The sequence below is a fragment of the Lucilia cuprina genome, chromosome 2 (genome assembly GCF_022045245.1).
Source record: "Lucilia cuprina isolate Lc7/37 chromosome 2, ASM2204524v1, whole genome shotgun sequence".
NCBI classification, from domain to species: domain Eukaryota; kingdom Metazoa; phylum Arthropoda; class Insecta; order Diptera; family Calliphoridae; genus Lucilia; species Lucilia cuprina.
Window position 1 is genome coordinate 50,364,233 of NC_060950.1, and position 19,063 is coordinate 50,383,295.

At 28.1% G+C, this 19,063-nt stretch overlaps 1 protein-coding gene across 9 annotated transcripts in view; it reads right to left on the reverse strand.

The window, feature by feature from the left end:
• Nucleotides 1-2,253: 2,253 nt before the first annotated feature.
• Nucleotides 2,254-19,063, reverse strand: part of LOC111681383 (trafficking kinesin-binding protein milt) — a 31,572-nt gene continuing 14,762 nt past the window's right edge. For 3 of the 9 annotated variants that reach the window (XM_023443142.2, XM_023443144.2, XM_023443143.2), the window contains 4 exons: nucleotides 7,155-7,433; nucleotides 5,507-7,088; nucleotides 5,255-5,433; nucleotides 2,254-5,182 (listed from right to left, as the gene is read on the reverse strand). In XM_023443142.2, the coding sequence (XP_023298910.2) occupies nucleotides 4,290-5,182; nucleotides 5,255-5,433; nucleotides 5,507-7,088; nucleotides 7,155-7,433 (2,933 nt within the window). In that variant the 3' untranslated portion in view covers nucleotides 2,254-4,289. The other 6 variants (XM_023443141.2, XM_046945286.1, XM_046945287.1 and 3 more) reach the window with 6 other exon arrangements.

Below are 19,063 nucleotides of genomic sequence, written 5' to 3' on the forward strand. Positions count from 1 at the left end.
GTCCCCTCTTAATTTTTTGCCATCCTGTTACAAATTTCTAAAATACCTATAATTTCCTTCATTATTGATCATTTCATAGACACTACCTGTTTACAAACTTATTATTAGTGTTTCTTGCTTTATATTGAATTTATCATCCTGTTACAAACAATATGTTTAAATATAGCCTGTAAAAACAATTTTTTACATATATACATATTTGAATATATGTATTTTTACATTCATATGATCCTCTAAGAATTTATATAATTTTTTTCTAATTATATTACAATCAATACAAATACATACATTTTAATATTACACATAAAAATTAAACATAAATTTAAAAAATACATACATTCAATAATTCAATTCAAAAATTTTCTAATTAAAATTTTTCCCATAATATACATAAAACATACATAGATATAAACGTTTTATATTATTTTCTAAATAAAATTTGGTTATATCTTGCATACAAGTTCAACATGAAATGTTAAATTTTACACCATAAATCATTTCCTATAGTAAATAATATTTAAGTTTGATAGTAAAAATATTGTAACCTGATAGTCGCGACTATCGTTTTGTTTCGTGTTTTCGTCGGCACATATATGCTCTGCTTGCGTACATTTCATGTTCGTATATTACTGCTTGCATGGTTTCAATATTGTTGACTTCGAACAATTTGTGTAGGAAAATATTTTAATATTATAGGCAAGCCATATGCCATATATGTGGGTATTATAAATATGTTAGCGAGTTGCTGCGTAATGTATAATAAATGAAAACATTTTATATTTGTTTGTAAGCTATAATATGCAATAGTTTGTATGGGTAAATATTTTTAGCAAAAATACTAGAAATATTTCGAATGGGAGCAATTAAATATATTATATTCATAAAATATATTTATATTTTAATATTACATACGTATGCATAGGAGAAAATATGCATTTTGGTTACTAATATATTAGTAATTTTAATCTCTGTATTAAACTTATTTGTGCCAATTTTTAGAGAGATAGTAGAATATTTGACGTAATTATGGCATAAAAAGTTCAAATCGGGAGGTACGGTTGTATGGGGGCTAGGTGAAATAATGGACCGATTTTAACCATTTTCAATAGGCTTCGTCCCTGTGCCAAAAAAACATGCTTGGTCCAAATTTCAACAAATTATCTTGATGGACAGCCAGCCAGACATGTCTCAAAAAATTATTCTGAATCGATCGGTATACTTAAAGGTGGGTATTGGACCAATGTTTTTGTATGTTACATAATAGTATAATACCCTCCCCACTATAGTGGTGTAGGGTATAATTAATGGTATTTTTAATATTTATTAGAAGATATGCCCGTTTCTTTTCAATCCTAAGAGAATACTAAATTATAGTGAATTCTTATAACAGAATTTTACATATGTGAGTGAATTGTATGCAATTTTTTATCACTTCACTTATGACAAATTTATAAGAATTTAGGCAAAAAATTTTGAAGTTGTTCGAGAAGAAGGGATATGTTTATATCATCGAATGTTCATTGGTTATAAGCACTTATTTTAATGACGTGCTATTATTCCAAATGCGAATACATGTGTGGCAATGTTTTTCTTTATTTGTTAAAAAAATAAATTTCAATAATTCTTATTTACGTCAAAAAACTTTTCATTGAGAGAGAACGCAGTTTTCTTTATACTATGCAGTGGAGTCGATTAAGCCATGTCCGTATGTCTGTTTGTTGAAATCAGTTATTAGAAGACCCCAGATATCGGCGAGATCTGAAACTTTAATAATTCTGTTAAGACGTGCTTTCGGGAAGATATCTAAAAATCCGAGGCAACATCTAAAAATATATTTTCAAATTTTTATTTTATTGACAGAATTTGCAAAAAAAAAATACATAACCATACGGTAAATTTTGTTATTGTACGCTTGTTTATAAAAACAAAGCAGAGCAAGAGTAGCAGAGAGAGCAGCACTTATGTGTTGTTATTGGCTAGAAACATGAAATTAAGTATGTGGAGCCCTGCTTAGAAGCCATAAAAGGGAACTTTTTGGTACTTTTTCGTTTTTTTAAAGGTACATAACAAATAATAGGTTTCACTAATTAATAATTTGTTTACACATTTAATAAAAATAAATCGCGCTGTTAGAAACTAACTTTTGAATTTAAATGTTTATTTTTTTATTTTTTCCTGTAAAATTTTCAAAATGTTATTTAGGGCGGTTTGCGTTTTAGGTGACGATATGTAAAATAATAACAAACGGAAAAATTAGGTTTAACAATATTTTTATTGCATAAAAATTAATATTATATTTTAACATCTTATTGAGTAATACTTTTTACTCAATGAGAATTATTTACTAATTTTTACATTTTTTACTCATGTCTAAAAGCAAGATGAAAATATTATAAAAAAAATAAAGAAAAAAAAGAACAATAGTTGAACTAATTTAAATTGAATAGAATTTAACTATAATATTGTATTGTTTTTAATTTACAAAAAAAATGTCATTCTGATGTTTTATAAGTATTTGTTTTTTTTTATTCTGAATGTTTTTATCACTCTAAGTATGTATTAAAAACTATACTATACTTTTTTAGGGTGTTCCCACCAGTAAAAGTAATGATGTGATTTCTTTATTAGAATAAGAATTCTTACTTTTATACTGTGTAATTGTGTTAGTGTAACAGACGCTCATTCGTTTTAGCTTTTATAAAAATTTCGCTACAAATCAGGCTTTTGCAACGATATGCACAAAATTTAAATTTTAACACAAGACTTTTTTTACAGATGAGAAACCCCTCTTGAAAGTACTTTTAACGAGACCCATATAATGCTTATCTAGGTGTAATATATAATTATGAAATATTGTACACATTCCTAACCATAAAATGCTTACCAAACTCTTAAATCTTTTAAATTATACGATTGCCTTTATGATAAGGAATGATACAGATAACTTCGTTAAAGCGATTTTCATTAAAAATACTTGACTGAAATCTAATAATAGGTCAGAATAATTTTTTTTGTTTAAATAAATTCATTTAAAATATTTAGTGTTTATAGTGTGTTTTTTAATGTTCATACTTAAAATAAAAATACAGTAACAAAGCCAAATTATAAGCACAATATAACTGAAGACTAGAAGTAAAATTAAAAATAGCACAGTAAGGAGCCATTATATACATACATATTTCAGGCGATATGCTTGACGATTAACTATCTGAACGTTTATTAACGACGCTACAATATATGTATGTCGCCAAGCAAATAAAATATATACATATATTTTTATTTTCTATAAATATTTGTTTTTAAGCCATAATAAAATATTTATCGAGAAGAATATCGTCAGATATGTTATATTGTCTAATGGCGCCTATAAGGTCAAAATTTAAAACTAAACAAAAAATAAATAAAAAATAGTTACAAGCAAAGTATAATGCTACATGTGTATAAATATGTTGTATATTGTTTCTCGATTAAAGGCTTTTACAGATGAGAAAATCCTTATTGAAGAGAATTTCAGCACCACTCTTTTATAAAAATGGGATTATTTTCTATCGCTTTTAAAGCCACTTACGCTGGTACTAACTCATTTAAAGATACATTGATATCGTATAATACATTAGAGCAAACATCCATTGTTTTATATTTTTAATATTAAAAACAAAAGAAAAATATACATTTTGTTATAAGGAAATAAAAAATGTTCTGATCATCCCCGCATAAACATTCATTCCGGCCGCCATTGATCAAACAAATTAAAATACACATTGCAATGTACATAATTCAATTGAAAGAATTAATTAAAAATAATATATATCATATACATACATACATTTAATATGTATTGTATAGGTATGTAAGAAGTAATATTGTTTTTGATTGCATTTAGGCAGCATTGTAAGACTACGATTTTGAATGAAGCACTTGACATGGTCATCTCTTATTTAAAAAAACAATTTTCAAATACTTTTTAATATATTGCAGATATTACGATTCTTGAAGAAGTTCTTTCAGCTTTTATATATAAGAAAATGTTGACCTTCAAACGTTCAAGTCTTGCTCCATACGAATGTTTATATTATTATTGCAAACAAAGAAAATGCTTATATGAATAAATGCACCGGAATTAAGTGCACTACAGTTGCTGGATAGAATGAATATATTGCGTAGTGTTGTTTAAAATAGTTTATGAAATTGGTTATCTAAAAAGGGTTTATGTTTTGCTTCCAAGGTGAGAAATATCAGTACTATCACCAGAAAAAGACACAGTTTTGAGTCTAAACCATATAGTTAGTTTACAGCCAACCACCCTTCCGACCAAACAGTAACGAGCTTACAGTTCCGACGAACGATTGCGTAATGCTTTGTTGCTGTTGTTCTTTGGTATCATGGTCTTTACCGTTTGTAGAGATGTTTTTGGAACTGCTTCCAGGTGCTACAGCAGATGACTTATTGTGAGTGCTTGACGGTTGGTCGTTTTGCTTTGGTGAAACTCGACCTAAATCTGTGCGCACTCGACCTCCAATGGTACCTAAATCAGGTCTTTGGCCATTTTTCAAGTTTCGACGTGATTTTTGTCGCAACATTTGCTTAACTCGAACACTAGAATTTTCCAAATCAGATATTGTGCTTCCAGCTTTGCTTTGTGCGCCATCTTCTAGTTTGTGCATCTTTTGGTGCTGCTTAGTATCAGTATGGCTTATTTTCTTGTTTTCGCATTCATCCGATGTTCTTGATACTACAGCAGCTGATGTTTTAGATGATGTTGGATTTTGTAGCTCCTTAGGATTAAGTCCTTTCTGAAGTACGTCTTTTATCTGGTTGCGATCAAAGTGTAAGTCACTTACAACATTATTAGAATTCGTGTGAATATTTTTGAGGCTTGTTAATTGAGCCATTGGACTGGCGCTGCGATTAGCAATACCACTTGCGAGCTGTGACATTGCATTTGGTTGTGTGGTAATAATGTTTTCTAGGCCAATACTTTCGACTTTTTCCACCAGCCGCAATGATCTTAGGGCACGTCGTTCAAGACGTGTTAGCATTATTTTCTGCTGTTTCTGGTGTTGTTGATTTCGATTTGGTCTTTCAATATCACCACCAACAAGTTTTCGTCTAATTAAATCAGCTCCAGAAGAAAGTAAACCGAATAATGGTTCTGGCGACATTGAACGCGTAGGTGATCCCTCTAAATTATAATAAATAAAAAAGAAATAATGTTAATAATCGAATTAATGATTAGTTATTAACATAAACCAACCTGGACTGTTGCACGGAGTGACAGTGGGTGAAAAGTTAGGACCTGCTGGTGTATTTAAGGCGCTTGGAGTCACAGCTTTAATACCTCGTTCGTTCAACATGGACGCTAAGCCCAGGTTAACAGAAAATGTGGAACACGAATTTTTGCGCGATAAACCAGCTCGAGGTGTTGGAGGGCAGCTTAAGTTGAAAATCATAAATTTACCCATATTAGTATATTTATCACGGGTTTTAAACACACAAATATATTTACCTTGGTTGACGTGACGTCGACGTTGATGCCATTCGAGAGGACATCTGGGATTGCGAGAGGAAAGATAAATCGGTTATTAGGCCGTCATCTGGGTGCATGACAGTGCTGGTGGTATAGGTATAAGTACAACCGGAAAATTCAAATTGTTTACCAGGCAATTCATCACTGACATCTTCTTCTACATCTGAGAGTGTGTAAACTTGCATACCTAAATCATCAAGACCCCGACCACCCCTTATTGTAACTCCAGGTCGTTCTTCTAACAGACCACTTAGAGTAGGTGTAGCAAGACGCGTCCAATGGTGCAATGTCTGAGAACCTTCTATCGGTTTGACAATTTGTAATTTCTCAGGAAGACGCCATTGATGCATCGATGATGACATGTTAGTCGATGACGAAATTCCGGATGATCCGGTCGACATAATGCTATCAGGTGTTCGTACTCCCAGTGGAAGGGTAGCTGGGGGTTGTTGATCATCATACGAATAAGTTCCAGCTGGGGCGTAAGATAACATAGCTCTTCTTGCCAGAACTTCTGCTGGTGTAAGTCTTTTTAAAGCAGCTTCAAGTTCTTTTGCACCTGGAGCCCCTGGTACACCCGACGGTTGGGTTGGATAACAGTCATCTGACTGAGAATTTATGCTTTCGCACGATAATGTTCTTACACCCATACCCAAAGACATGCCACCATCACGACAAAATGAAGTATTATTTTGATTTACACCGCCCACGAATGGCATCGCAGACATGCGCGGTCCAGATGCACTACTCATCGACATGGCGCCAAGGTGAGTCATGGATGTAATTTCACTGTCAGCGAAATTACCGCTTTTCGTTGCACATCGCACTGTATCGAACACTCGTTTATAAGGAGGTAAAGATCCTCCACTAAAAGCGCAAATACCACTAGAATTCATGGAACTGTTGCCGCAGTTACTAACGCCTGGAAGTTGTGACATCAATCGTCCTATTCGATCGTTGATACGTTGATTATCACCCGAAATGCCAGAGTCGATACTGTTCTCAGAGTATAGTGAAGATTCCATTAATTCAGATTGTAGTGAGTCTGGCTGCAAACCGCCAAGAGTAGACATAAATGAACTACGTGCTTGAGGAAGCGTCTTCTTACGTTGTTTCCGTAGTTGTTCTTGGGTTTCCTGCAATAGAGCCAATACTTCTTGGTATCGTTGTTTAAATTCTACTAACTCTAATGCCAGCGAATTTTGATTTTCTTTTGTGATGTTCAATAATGTAATATGTTCATCGTTGTCGTGGGTTAGCTGATGTAGCCTCATTTCAGCTTCGGATAAACGTGCAGTTAAACTTACAATTTGTTCATGCTGGAGACGATTCTCTTCCCGCTGACGTTCTAATTCTAAACTAAGACCTTCAAATTGTTTGTTTGCATCATTTAGTTGCGACGATATATCGTCCATTAGTTGTCGTTCGTGTGCCTCCACCTCATCCGTTTGACAAGCTAATTGGGATGCCTCTATTTTGAGAGATTTATTTTCATCTTGTAATGTTACAATTTTCTTTTGTAATAAATCTAATGTAATTGATTTAGAATATGTTGGTGTATCTAGAAAAATCGGACATTTACCACATTAATCCTTGTATTTTTTTTATTAATATAAAATAATCTTACCATTATCACTAGTATCTTCTCCGTCATTTGTGAGGACAGAAATAAGTTCATTTTTCTTCTGCAACTCATGTACAAGTTGAGCGCGATCCTCATTTGCTGATTTTAAATCGGCTTCTAATTCTGCTAATCTATTCTCTAGTAAATTATTTTGTGTTAATAGCTCTTTACCAATTTGCACCGTCAGCTCCAAGTCTTTCTCCTTCTCTTCGAGAAGGCGAGTGACGGCCTCTATATCATCATATGCTCTCGTCATTTGGCTTACTCGATTACCACATAGAACTGAAATAAAAATAAGAAATAAATTAATTTTTGTTTGTTTTCCTTGTGTATTGAGTGCAGTAGCATAATATAAAACGTATATATCATCTTATTTATGTAAACAAATTAAAAATTTCCACAAATAATATATCCTCGTATTAACAGTTCTAGGATTTGGAATTCTCTACCCAGGAGCTTAAGGAATATTATAATAGCTGTAAAATTACTTAACTATTAACAAGTTTCCAATTTGAATGAACATTTAGGTTTAGCTTTTTATATTATTTATTTTGTATTTGAATATATGTATGTATTTTAGTAGTTTTTAAGCCATATTTGGACCTATTTTGTTATAAAATTGTATTAAAAAAAATTCAGAGTTCCCATACAACTGACCACTCAAGATCAAATCTTTCGAAGAATTTCATACTATCATAATTTCACTTTTTGTATGCATATAAGCATATTATAACATGTATCATTGTCTATACATAGGTATTTTTTTAATAAACAATAAGACCCTTATTTAAAAATATACTTTATATTAAAAAATTTCTCTTGGAAAATTCCTACTTAACTAGTTTTTTTAAATTAAAACCGACAGATAAAGTTTAAATGTCGTTTTTGAGCAAGAACTGCTAAAACGAGTTTTTGTTCAACAGATAAAATGTTACATAAATGTTAAAAATGTATATGAAAGAATCGATAGTCAACATAACTTATTGTGTAGTACATATTATTAAAAATTACAAGTTTTTTTTGTCAAATCACAAGAGCCAAGAAATCTGTTAAAACTTAAGTTTCAAAATATTTGATTCTAGTGAAATATAAGAAATTAGTAATGTTTAAAAAATCCCTTTAATATACATACATAATATTATGTATATTATGTATATTAAAAATGTATGTATATTAAAAATTTTGCTTAAATGTAATGTTTTTTTGAACATGTTTATATTACAAATAAATGAAATAAATAAATTTAGAAAACATTTAACGGAATTTCTACAAAGGTTATAAAAAACTTAAAAATTGTTTATTTATTCAACAAAATGTTTTAATTTGAAATGTGGTTAATATAAATACATATTACTCTCAATTAACAAATATATTTTTGATGGAAATTATTAACATACATAAAAGCAATGTACATTGTACATTAGAGTGCTCCAAGATTGTATGAAGGAAACAATTTTATCCGACAAGCCGTCTCCCCTCTGGAATTGTTCTATGGTTTGTAAAACTATTTGATGCTAAAAATTAGGCTGATAGAATAAAGTTAACAGGTGCCACCACGTGCATTTACGAGGGAAAAATCGAATTTTTTCAGTTAATGCTCAAATTTGGTCATTTACTAATAAATGAACACAGAATAAGCATTTTAGAAAGATATAAAACACAAAAATTGTTTGAAAACTTTTAAGTTATTGCAAATTCCCAGGCCATTAACGTGTCTCACAGCACATAAATTTGAATTCGATTTTTCCCCTTGTAAATGCAATTGGAAACTTAAGAGCCGTTGCGGCACCTGTTAACAAAACAAGAACAATTCTAGAGGTGGGACGGGCAAAATTTGCAACTACGTTTTTTAGGACTAAAGGATGCAATAATTATTTCACTCTTTTTTATCGCAAAATAAGCTTTTTCTTCAACTTTTTTGTCCAAAAAAGTTAGTATGTACTTTGTACAAAATTTGATTAAAAAAATTGTCAAATCATTATTAATAATTATTTCATTTGCAATTATTCCTATATAAGTTGTCATTTATATATAATAAAATTTATTTTGCTTTATTTTATAAAAAAGAGATATAATCAAAATCTTCTTTTATAAAATATTACATATATTTTAAAGTTCAATAGGTCAAAAAATATAATAAACATGAATATTTGCAAAACTACACGCGGCACTAACTAACATTGAATTTATTCAAAATATTTTCTATACCCAGCAAAAAATAACTGATGTCATACTTTACAAACGACATCTTAATCACATCTAAAAATGCGATAATATATATTTTGCATTTCTTACCTTACATTTTCTTACCAAGTTAAAAGTGAGGAAAGAAATGTAGAAAAGTCACTACAAATAACATATTAGAAGTACATCAAACTTTGGTGAAAAACCAATGAAATTAAAATGATTATGAATTATGAATAAGATTAAATGTAGTTCATAGTTGTCAAAAATGAACAACATCCCTCCAATTACATGCTAATGTAAAATTCATAGGTTTTCCACCAAATTTGGAAGTACTTCAAGTATGGTATGTGTGGTGAAAATTCTACTTCTTTTTCATTACTTTTTTTGCTGGGTATGTATGTATATAATTCTCTCTGAAGGCTTACTTCTGCAGACATTTTGATAGGCTTTATTTTGTATGTATAACTTTAATTTAATAAAGACAAGTTAAATCATATATAGCTCTTGATTACACGCTAATACTTAAGTTTGCTGATATTTATTGTAACAAAGTTGTAATTAATTGAGATTATTCTTAATACAACTAACTATTAATAGGTACATATAAAAGAACATATTTTGCTACCTTCGATAAGCAACTGTTCGTCGCCAATTAATGTTTGATTTGAATTTAAACTAGAATTTATATTTATAAAACCGTTTTCATTAGATCCGAAATTATGCTCACTAGTACTACTTGGGAACGTCGAATAACATAACTCTTCTTCATCATATTCCAGCTGGGTTGTTTCGTTACTAAAGATCTCCCAATCTTCAACATTTGTATCTTCTTGTTCCATAACAGATACATTTTTTTCTATCGAAATATTTTGAAACTTAGTTGAGCTAGCTCCTGTGGTATGACAGACATTTAGTGATGTAGTTGCAACAGTAGCAACATATTCATCCTTAATTGGCCCTTCCATATGAGTGTTTTTGTTAAAACTCATATGACCAGAACGGAAGTTATAATCTCAGCGGCACGTTTTATTTAAAGGATTATATGTAGATAGTTTCTTTGTGTCTGGTGGTTGATAAATATATGGTGTATTATGCAATTCATGCCATGTTATTTGCTCTTTAAAGTAAGTTTTTATTACATTTGTAAAGAGTTAATCAAACTGTTTAAAAACATTCACACCATTTCAATGGAATTAAATTTCGTGGTTAATTACTTTTATTATTAATAAATTTGATGACACATCACAAGCACAATCTTAGACTCAAAAGTTTTTGTCTCAAAAATAAAATTCAAATTTTTTAAATATTTTTACAATAGATTTTTTATTTTAATTTTTCTTTTAACCATCGCCGTTTTTATTGTAACTTAATTGGTGAGTTTGCGCACTTAATATTTTAAAATGCAAAATACACCCTTTTATTTTTTTGCACTAAACAAACAAACTACATACTTGTTCATATGTATGTATTTATATATGTATTTATCCATAAATTAAATTAATGAAATTATACAATCAAAGAATGCACATATGTATGTGTGTATGTAAATATTATTGACGACGACTTCACTACTTTGGTGACATTTGTAAATAAACTATAAATATTTGTAATTAACAATTATGTTTAGATATTAAAACTCACATTTTAAAGGATGATATAGGACTGCAATACTCGTTTAACTAAGTACATACATAAATGTATACATAAGATGTATGTATGTACAAAGATTTATATTTTCCTTTTACCTACATATATACATGCATACAACACAAATAAAAATACAAATAACCTTTAAACCTGCTGGAAATATTCTATTAGGTAGAAATATTAACTTTAAAACAATAGGGAAAAAACGTAGTAAAATATAATAATTTATGCGACCAAGAGACTCGTGATGTTTATTAGCGACTGATATATACAAATCCGGATGAGGGACGGCAAAATGGCGTACACATTTGTTTATTTATTTTTCAATTTGTAGATTAACAGAATATAAGTATTATGATTTTACACAATTATTGAATGTTTGTGTTATATTTATATCAATTGTATTTATTAGCAAGAGAAATTATAATAGATTTATTTATCATAAAACACTGACAAATATATATTAAAATCAATCTATAAGATTGTTTAACAATACAATTAATAACCACACACGAACGAATCTCGTTTTGCACATTTCTATGAAATCTTTAAAATCCACACTTATACACAGGCACTCAATCCACAAATTCACTTATATAGATACGTAGATACATTTATGAATTATACAATCTATACACAACAGAGTTGTATTTATTAGTATGTTGGCAGTGTTGGTAAATGTTTTTATATTTGTCTCTTATACAAAATTTAATTTGTATGAATAGATTTAATTTTGTATATGCTATTATTAAATATTTTGCCCATTTATATTATTACAATTTGCATATTTTTTTTGTTATATCTACGTTTTAAATTTACCGTTACTTGAAGTTTTAACAAATTTCTAAAACTATACAGTGGAACGAAAAGTTTAACAATTTACTTATTAACTATGTTTTGCTAGTTTAACTCAAAATTCCTTACACGAGACTTTCTAAATGGCCTACACAAGCGGCTTGACAAACTTACCAGTATTTTACGTTTGTGCAAGTCTGTTGTGTAGTGTATGAAGGTTGTTTCGTGTTTGCACAAAGCCTTGTGATATACATATATTGAACGTGTGACACCGCCCTTACATAAACATATTAATTTTTTGTCAATCCGTTAGTATAAATATTTTTTTTACAAAATTTACATTTTGAAGGGAAATTTACATCAGTATAAGTCCACAAAAACAAAAATGGGTGATTATATAAATAAGTATTCAAATCTTAACAAAAATCTCACATTAATGAATTGTTTCCTTAGCTTTTATAAACATGATAAACATATACATGTACATACATCATTACTTTTTGTGGAACCAATACAGTTTAATTTTGCAGAATTTAGGAAAAAGTACAATTTAATTATCGAATTAATTTCATGAGAAATTATAAAAAATTTTTGCAATTAATAAATTTTTAACTAAAATTTAATTAAAATTGCCAACAATTTTTTTTATGTAATTTGGAAAAAAATATATATACATATAATATATATATCCTAAATTATTTCGTTAAATTGTTAAATTAAGAAATTTTTTTTGTTTATCAAGTTGATATATCAACTGTTATTGCTTTAGTTATTTTACGAATACATTACATCAATAATTCAAAGAATTAAACGACTTAAATATTTATTGAATTTGAAATATATGTACCTTGATCGTGTTTAAGTAAATTGCGCACAATTTTCAAACATTTTGCACCTTTAGAATTTTTCCCCACATGATACATTAAGTTTGAATTGTACTCAGTATCATTATATGCTGTGTTTGCTTCAAATGAATGTTCAGTGTCATTAAGAAAATCTTGTGAAAGCCCCCTAGAAACAAAATTGTAAAGTAACTCCAATAATGGCGTTGATAAGAATCCACTCTTTCTTTTTTCTACATGCTTTACGTGTTCTAAATCATTAACGTAAACTTGAATCCGTTGCATGGCTTCCAATTCAAGTTCGAAGCATGTTGGTTCCTCCTCTCTTACAACGCACATGTTTGATCCTGATGTTGATGGAAATTCATTATCCGGACTTATTGTTTTGATTAAGTCAATTGTTTTTTGAGTATTCGTTTTTACTTGATTCTGTAGTAACTTGAAAGTATTTTCGAAGCCTTTACTAGATACTGATGGCTTATCGGTTATTATGAGGTTGTTTTTGGCACTTGACTCCAAATTTTGGGATGTTAATGTATATGAAGTATAATTACGTTTAGGTTTACTATATGAATCCTCTTCAATATCAACAAATGAACTTTGAAAACAATTTTTATTTACGTTTCTTTCAAACTTCAAGTAAGTTTCATCATCAGGGCAAATTGAAGTATTTAAATTTTCCTCGTCTTCATCATCTTCTTCTTCTTGCTCGTTAATTTTATGAAGTTTTCGTCGTTTTGAACAAAGATCAGCATCGCCGTATTTAATTTTATTTATATTGGGATTTCCATCAAATGGCTTTAATTCTGTTTCTCTTGCGGTCATTTCTCATACATTTTAAATTTAAAATTAAATGGTATTTTATATTTTTATTTAGAACATACTAATTAATATTAATTTTAATTTACTATAAATTTTTCCTCAAGGGAAGTAAAAATTACTATAAATGCAATACCAAAATATTTTTAAACAGTTCCAATTGAAAATATCTTTTTAATGTAATTTATTATTTCCAATCTAAATAACAACTAAAAGTGAATATTAAATTTATACATGTGTATGTGTTTGCATAGAAGTAATAGTTCCACAAAATTTCACTTTTATAATTCATACATGCGAGTAGTTAATTATATCGATTAATTAATTGACGATTTCATTAGCATTAAATTGAAAAATATTATACTTATTTTTTTTTTCATTAGCATTATTTTGTCTAATGGTAATGGTTTTTAATGAAACGATTCCATTAGTAATTATTTAAAAATAAATTTTCATTACCACTATTCAATGGATTTTAAAAATGTTCGAACATTAGTTCGAATTTCGAAATTAATTTTGAATATCCGAACATTATAATGTATTGTCATTAGGTGAAATCATGTATGGCAAATTTCAGTACATTCGGATTAGAAAAACTAGTTTTAACATTTTTAAAAATTTTTCGAACACTAGTTCGAATTTTCGAAATTTTTTTTAGGTTTTATGACACAGAGATTAATTTAAAAACATAAAAAAAATTTCGAAAATAACGAAATTTCGAACTTAATTTCGAATATTCGAACATATTATTGTATTGTCATCAGATGTACTTATGACTGCAAAATTTCAGCTAATTTGGGCTACGGGAACTGGTTTTAAAAGGTTTCAAACCTCGAATCTTCGAAAAATTTTCCTTAATATATTTTTCGACAATTATAAATACTAATTAAATTCGTTTTTGAAAATTCATTATCAAATTCATTACCATTATCAAAAAAGTTATAATGAAAAAAATATAATTTTCATTAAATGGTACTTAAAATATTTTTCATTACATTTTTTTTATAGATGGTAATGAATTTTAATGCTTAATGAAAAATTCCCATGTATGTTATAATTTAAGAAAAAGAATAAAATATTCTATATATAAGATTTTGATTTCCGTCTGTATTTTTGTTAAAAAATTCTGATAGTTTATAAGGATCTTGCATTATTCTATTATATATATGAAATACGTTTAACAATTATATTTATAACTAGCCATACTCATTGAGCTTTGCAGCACTGAAAACAATTTAAAAAGAATCTAACTGCAACAGTTTCCCAGATATACAATTTTCTACATATGGGAGATGCCTCTCAAATTATTGCAATTTCACGAATTTCTTCCAAAAGTCAATTAAGATTACATTAAAAATCTTTGAAAAGTTTTAAGCAAAATTTTAATTCTAACTCTAATAGTTTCCAAGATAGAGGAATTTTTGTATTAAATTAAAATTCTTTAATAATCATATTAAAAAATAAAATAAATTATAAATTTTATTGTCATAAATATCCACAAAATCTCCTAAAAATAAAAAAATACATACAAAATTTCGTCTCCAAAATGTTTAGATGAATACTAAAGTTTCTCGTGCAAAATTTATATAATTCATATGGTTCTGAATTACTTTGACAGTTTTCATGCTATGACTGCCATTTTATTTCCTAAAATGTCGACATGGATGTTAAAGTTCTTCGTGCAAAATTTTAAGATTCTAACTCTAATAGTTTTCACGATAGAGGAATTTTTGTATTTAATTTAAATAGGAGGTGCCACGCCCCCTGTTTGTAGTTCGACTACTTTTGTTCTTAAATAATCATATTAATACTAAAGTTACTCCGTGGAAATTTATATATTGAATTGTATAATTGATTTATAATTTATTTTATTGTCCATAAATTTCTAAAAAATCTCCTAAAAATTTTGAAAGTTGTTTAAGAAAGTTAAAAAAATTGAAATTTGAAGTGACCATAGCTGAGAACAAGTTTGCGTTAACTTATAACAGCAAAAACTAAGAGTAAATATAATGATCTCGGAAATTTGCTATAACTTTAAAATTTTTGTGTTTTAAATCTATCCGAAATGCTAATTCTGTGCCAATTACGATTCCTTTACAAAAAAAAGTGCAACATTTATTACTAAATGCCAAAATTTTAGAAAACTGAGAAATATTTTTCCTTGTAAATTTCAGAGCCTTGGTGGCACCTGTTGACGTTATCCTATCAGCCTAATTTTCTGCATAACATAGGTTTACAACCAAAAGAAAAATTCTAGAGGGGGATGGCCTGTTAGAAATTTTTTTTTTTTAAATATTAAAAATTTTATACAGTTTTTAAAGCTTATGTATAATTACTTCCCTTGAGAAAAACTGTAACCCCCGTCATGATTATGTAAGTGGCGGATTTACTTTTACTCTAAAAAATCGTCTGTGTTAATGAAATACTATAACTTAAATTCCACATCTAAAAATACACAAATAATTTAATTCGTAAATAAAAAAAATTGGCGAACTCGTAAAGTTTATCAGCAATAAATTTTAAAAAGATAACATAAGAATAAGTTTAAGTATATTAGAGATGCCCAAAAAATATAAATATTGAATTAGTGTCAACAACTAACTATTGTAAAATGTTTGACCAATTAGTTATAAATTCCACGCAATATATTCGAAAATTCCTAAATGTTTTTATATTGTTGATTTTATGTGAAGTAAACAAAAATATATATAAAAAATACAAATAAAAAGGTATAGTCCAATTAGTAATTGTGACTACATACATATCTATTTGTGGACAGAAAATGCTTATAACATTGTTACTTGTCACTCAATATTAATATGTTTATCTTCTTGCAACACTATTTTTTTTTTATTAGATAAGATTTAATCGAAATACTAAGAAAAATTAATTCATTATTTTTAAGAAATCTAAAAAGTCCCTTTGTTTACCTAATTTTACACTTTTCAACCGATTTCCGTTATCTAATTGGTACCTATATATATATATACATATATCTACAAAGTGTAGATTGTAGAGTGATAATATTCTAATAATTTACAAAAATTTATGCTTTTGACGATAAGGCATAAATAAACAATTTGTAAAACACTGAACCATTAAATATACATATATTTAATGGTACAATTCCTAAAATTATTGTGCAAAACAAAGAATAATTAACTGTTAAGACCTGCCACGAGATTTTAAGCCATACAAACATGCATGAGAATAATTATGACACACGTACATTAAGTTATAATTTAAATAAGACAAAATACTTGTAATTTAATTTTATGCATAAATGGAAACATTTTACTATTACATATTTTAAAATTGGATTGGAAATGTAAAAAATTTTATTATTGGCCCACACAAAGTATAAAAAGTTGGAAATATTCTTATCTATTGATGAAACACAATTGTACACAGCAATGTATAGGTATTTAGTTCTAATAAGATTTTACATAATACAACAAAATATATTTAATATTTTTGTGTTTATATTATTTGTACCATTATTTGTTTCAATAGCAGTAAACTTAAAAATATTTTCAATTGGTAAATGTTTAAAAAATTTTATATTTTAATATTTTTAGTTGGGTTGTTTCCTAAAAATAGAAAATGATGATGGCACACACAAGAGATTTGAGAGTCTTCCTCTTTGACTTTTAACGATGACGGACGATGACACAGTATTGTTCGGTAATACACAATTTTGGCGTTTCTCTATTATGGTTTAACACTATTTTATTTATCACGTTTACTAGTTCACATTTATTTTTGGATATGTTAATTGTTTTTTTATACAATGGCTTTTTAATTATAATAACAATACAAAATATAAAGTTAATTTCAAGAAAAGTCCGGCCGAGATAAGATAGTTAAAAAAGAAATGACAGACTGTTGTGACAGCCAGAGCTCTGAGCCGACAAATATTATCGGCGGCGGCGACTGACACTAAATATGTCAATCCAAAAAATATCTAAAAAAGTACGCGTACGCCAATTTGTAAATATTATCCAGCAATGATTTTATACAACTATTACTAGTCAGCTGTATAAAATTTTTATTAAATAAAAATCGAAGATAATTTATTAAAAAAAATATATAGTCAAAATTAAAAAAAGAGTTAACTATGTAAAATACATTTAAAACGAAGACTTATAATATTATTTAATGTTTTTTGTTTAAAAAAATTTTAAACGCTACAAACGTCAATAAAAATCGCTAGTTGTATACTATTTATGAAATTTTCAATTATAAACTAAAGTAAAAAATACATAAACAATAAATGAAAACTCAAATGAAATTAAATTTTTATCCATTTAAATAAATATTAGCAAAAGAAACTGGATGTTTTTAATTAATAATTGATATTTATAACAATTTACTACATTTCTGTTATTTTCCTACTTTTTTCTTTTATTTGCAATTTCAATCATATGTTTAAAAATCATACATACATATGTTTGCAAATTTTTTACTGGGAAAAAATTATCCAGTTAAATTAAACAATTCTCTAACATCGAACTGTTATTTTTATCGCTCTCTTAGTGCCGGTCCACACTAGGAAACTTTCGTAGAGGAACTTTTTCTAAATTCTCTTTTGAAGTTTAATAAATGTCTACACATAGAAACTTTTTCCAGAAACTACTTATTAATTGCATTGATTTGTTGTTGTACGAATGAGAAGAATAACAAAACAAAACAAGTTTCTGAGTACGGGGAACTCCGTACCGTGAGATAGATGAATGATATACCTTTCTCATGCATAATCCTAGTGTGGACCGGCAGTTATTTTCTAGTTGCAAGTTTTCAAAAGTACGCAAACAAAATTCAGTAAGACCTGGTTCACACTAGGCAATTTTTTTGAGAAACTTTTGATTTTTGTGTGAAAGAGAAAGAAATATCAACCATCTCTTTCTACAAAAGTTTCTCAACAAAAGTTTCCTAGTGTGAACCAGGAGTAACAATTATTGCAAATTGCAATTTACACGTAGTTTCTGAAACAAAAGTTTCTATATGTGGACGTTAAGGAAACTTCAAAAGAGAATTAAAAAAATGTTTCTTAACAAAAGTTTCCTAGTGTGGACCAGGTCAAATTAAACAACAAAACAGAGCAAGCAAAAAAGTTGTGTGAGAAATTAGGGAGGGATGGATAAAAAATGCTTAAAAATTAAAAACGATTTATATTATTATTATTATATTAATTAAAAAAGTACACTAAAAAATGTTTGCAATTTTGTTATTTATTGAAAGAGAAGTTTAGTTTTTTTCTGTTCCCGAACTTTTTACAAGTACGAAGAGAAAATTCATTAATTCTTTTTAGCCAGAAAAGTTCTGGAACAAAGCAAAAAAAATCGATTTGAAGAATACCAAATTTTAAAAGGTTCAACAATTGTTAAGATTTTCTTAAAAAGGACAAATGAAATAGGTCCAGTTAGGGATAATGAGAACCAGAACAACATCAATTAATTGTATCATAAAGAGATTGAAAAATATTCCAAAAGTTTCACTTTGAAAACATTATTAGAGTATATGAAAACTCGCAACTCTAAAGGCAGACTATACCATTTTATCGTTAATTTTTATGATTAAATAATTAAGAAGTAAGATTTATATTTATATCATATGTAGTAA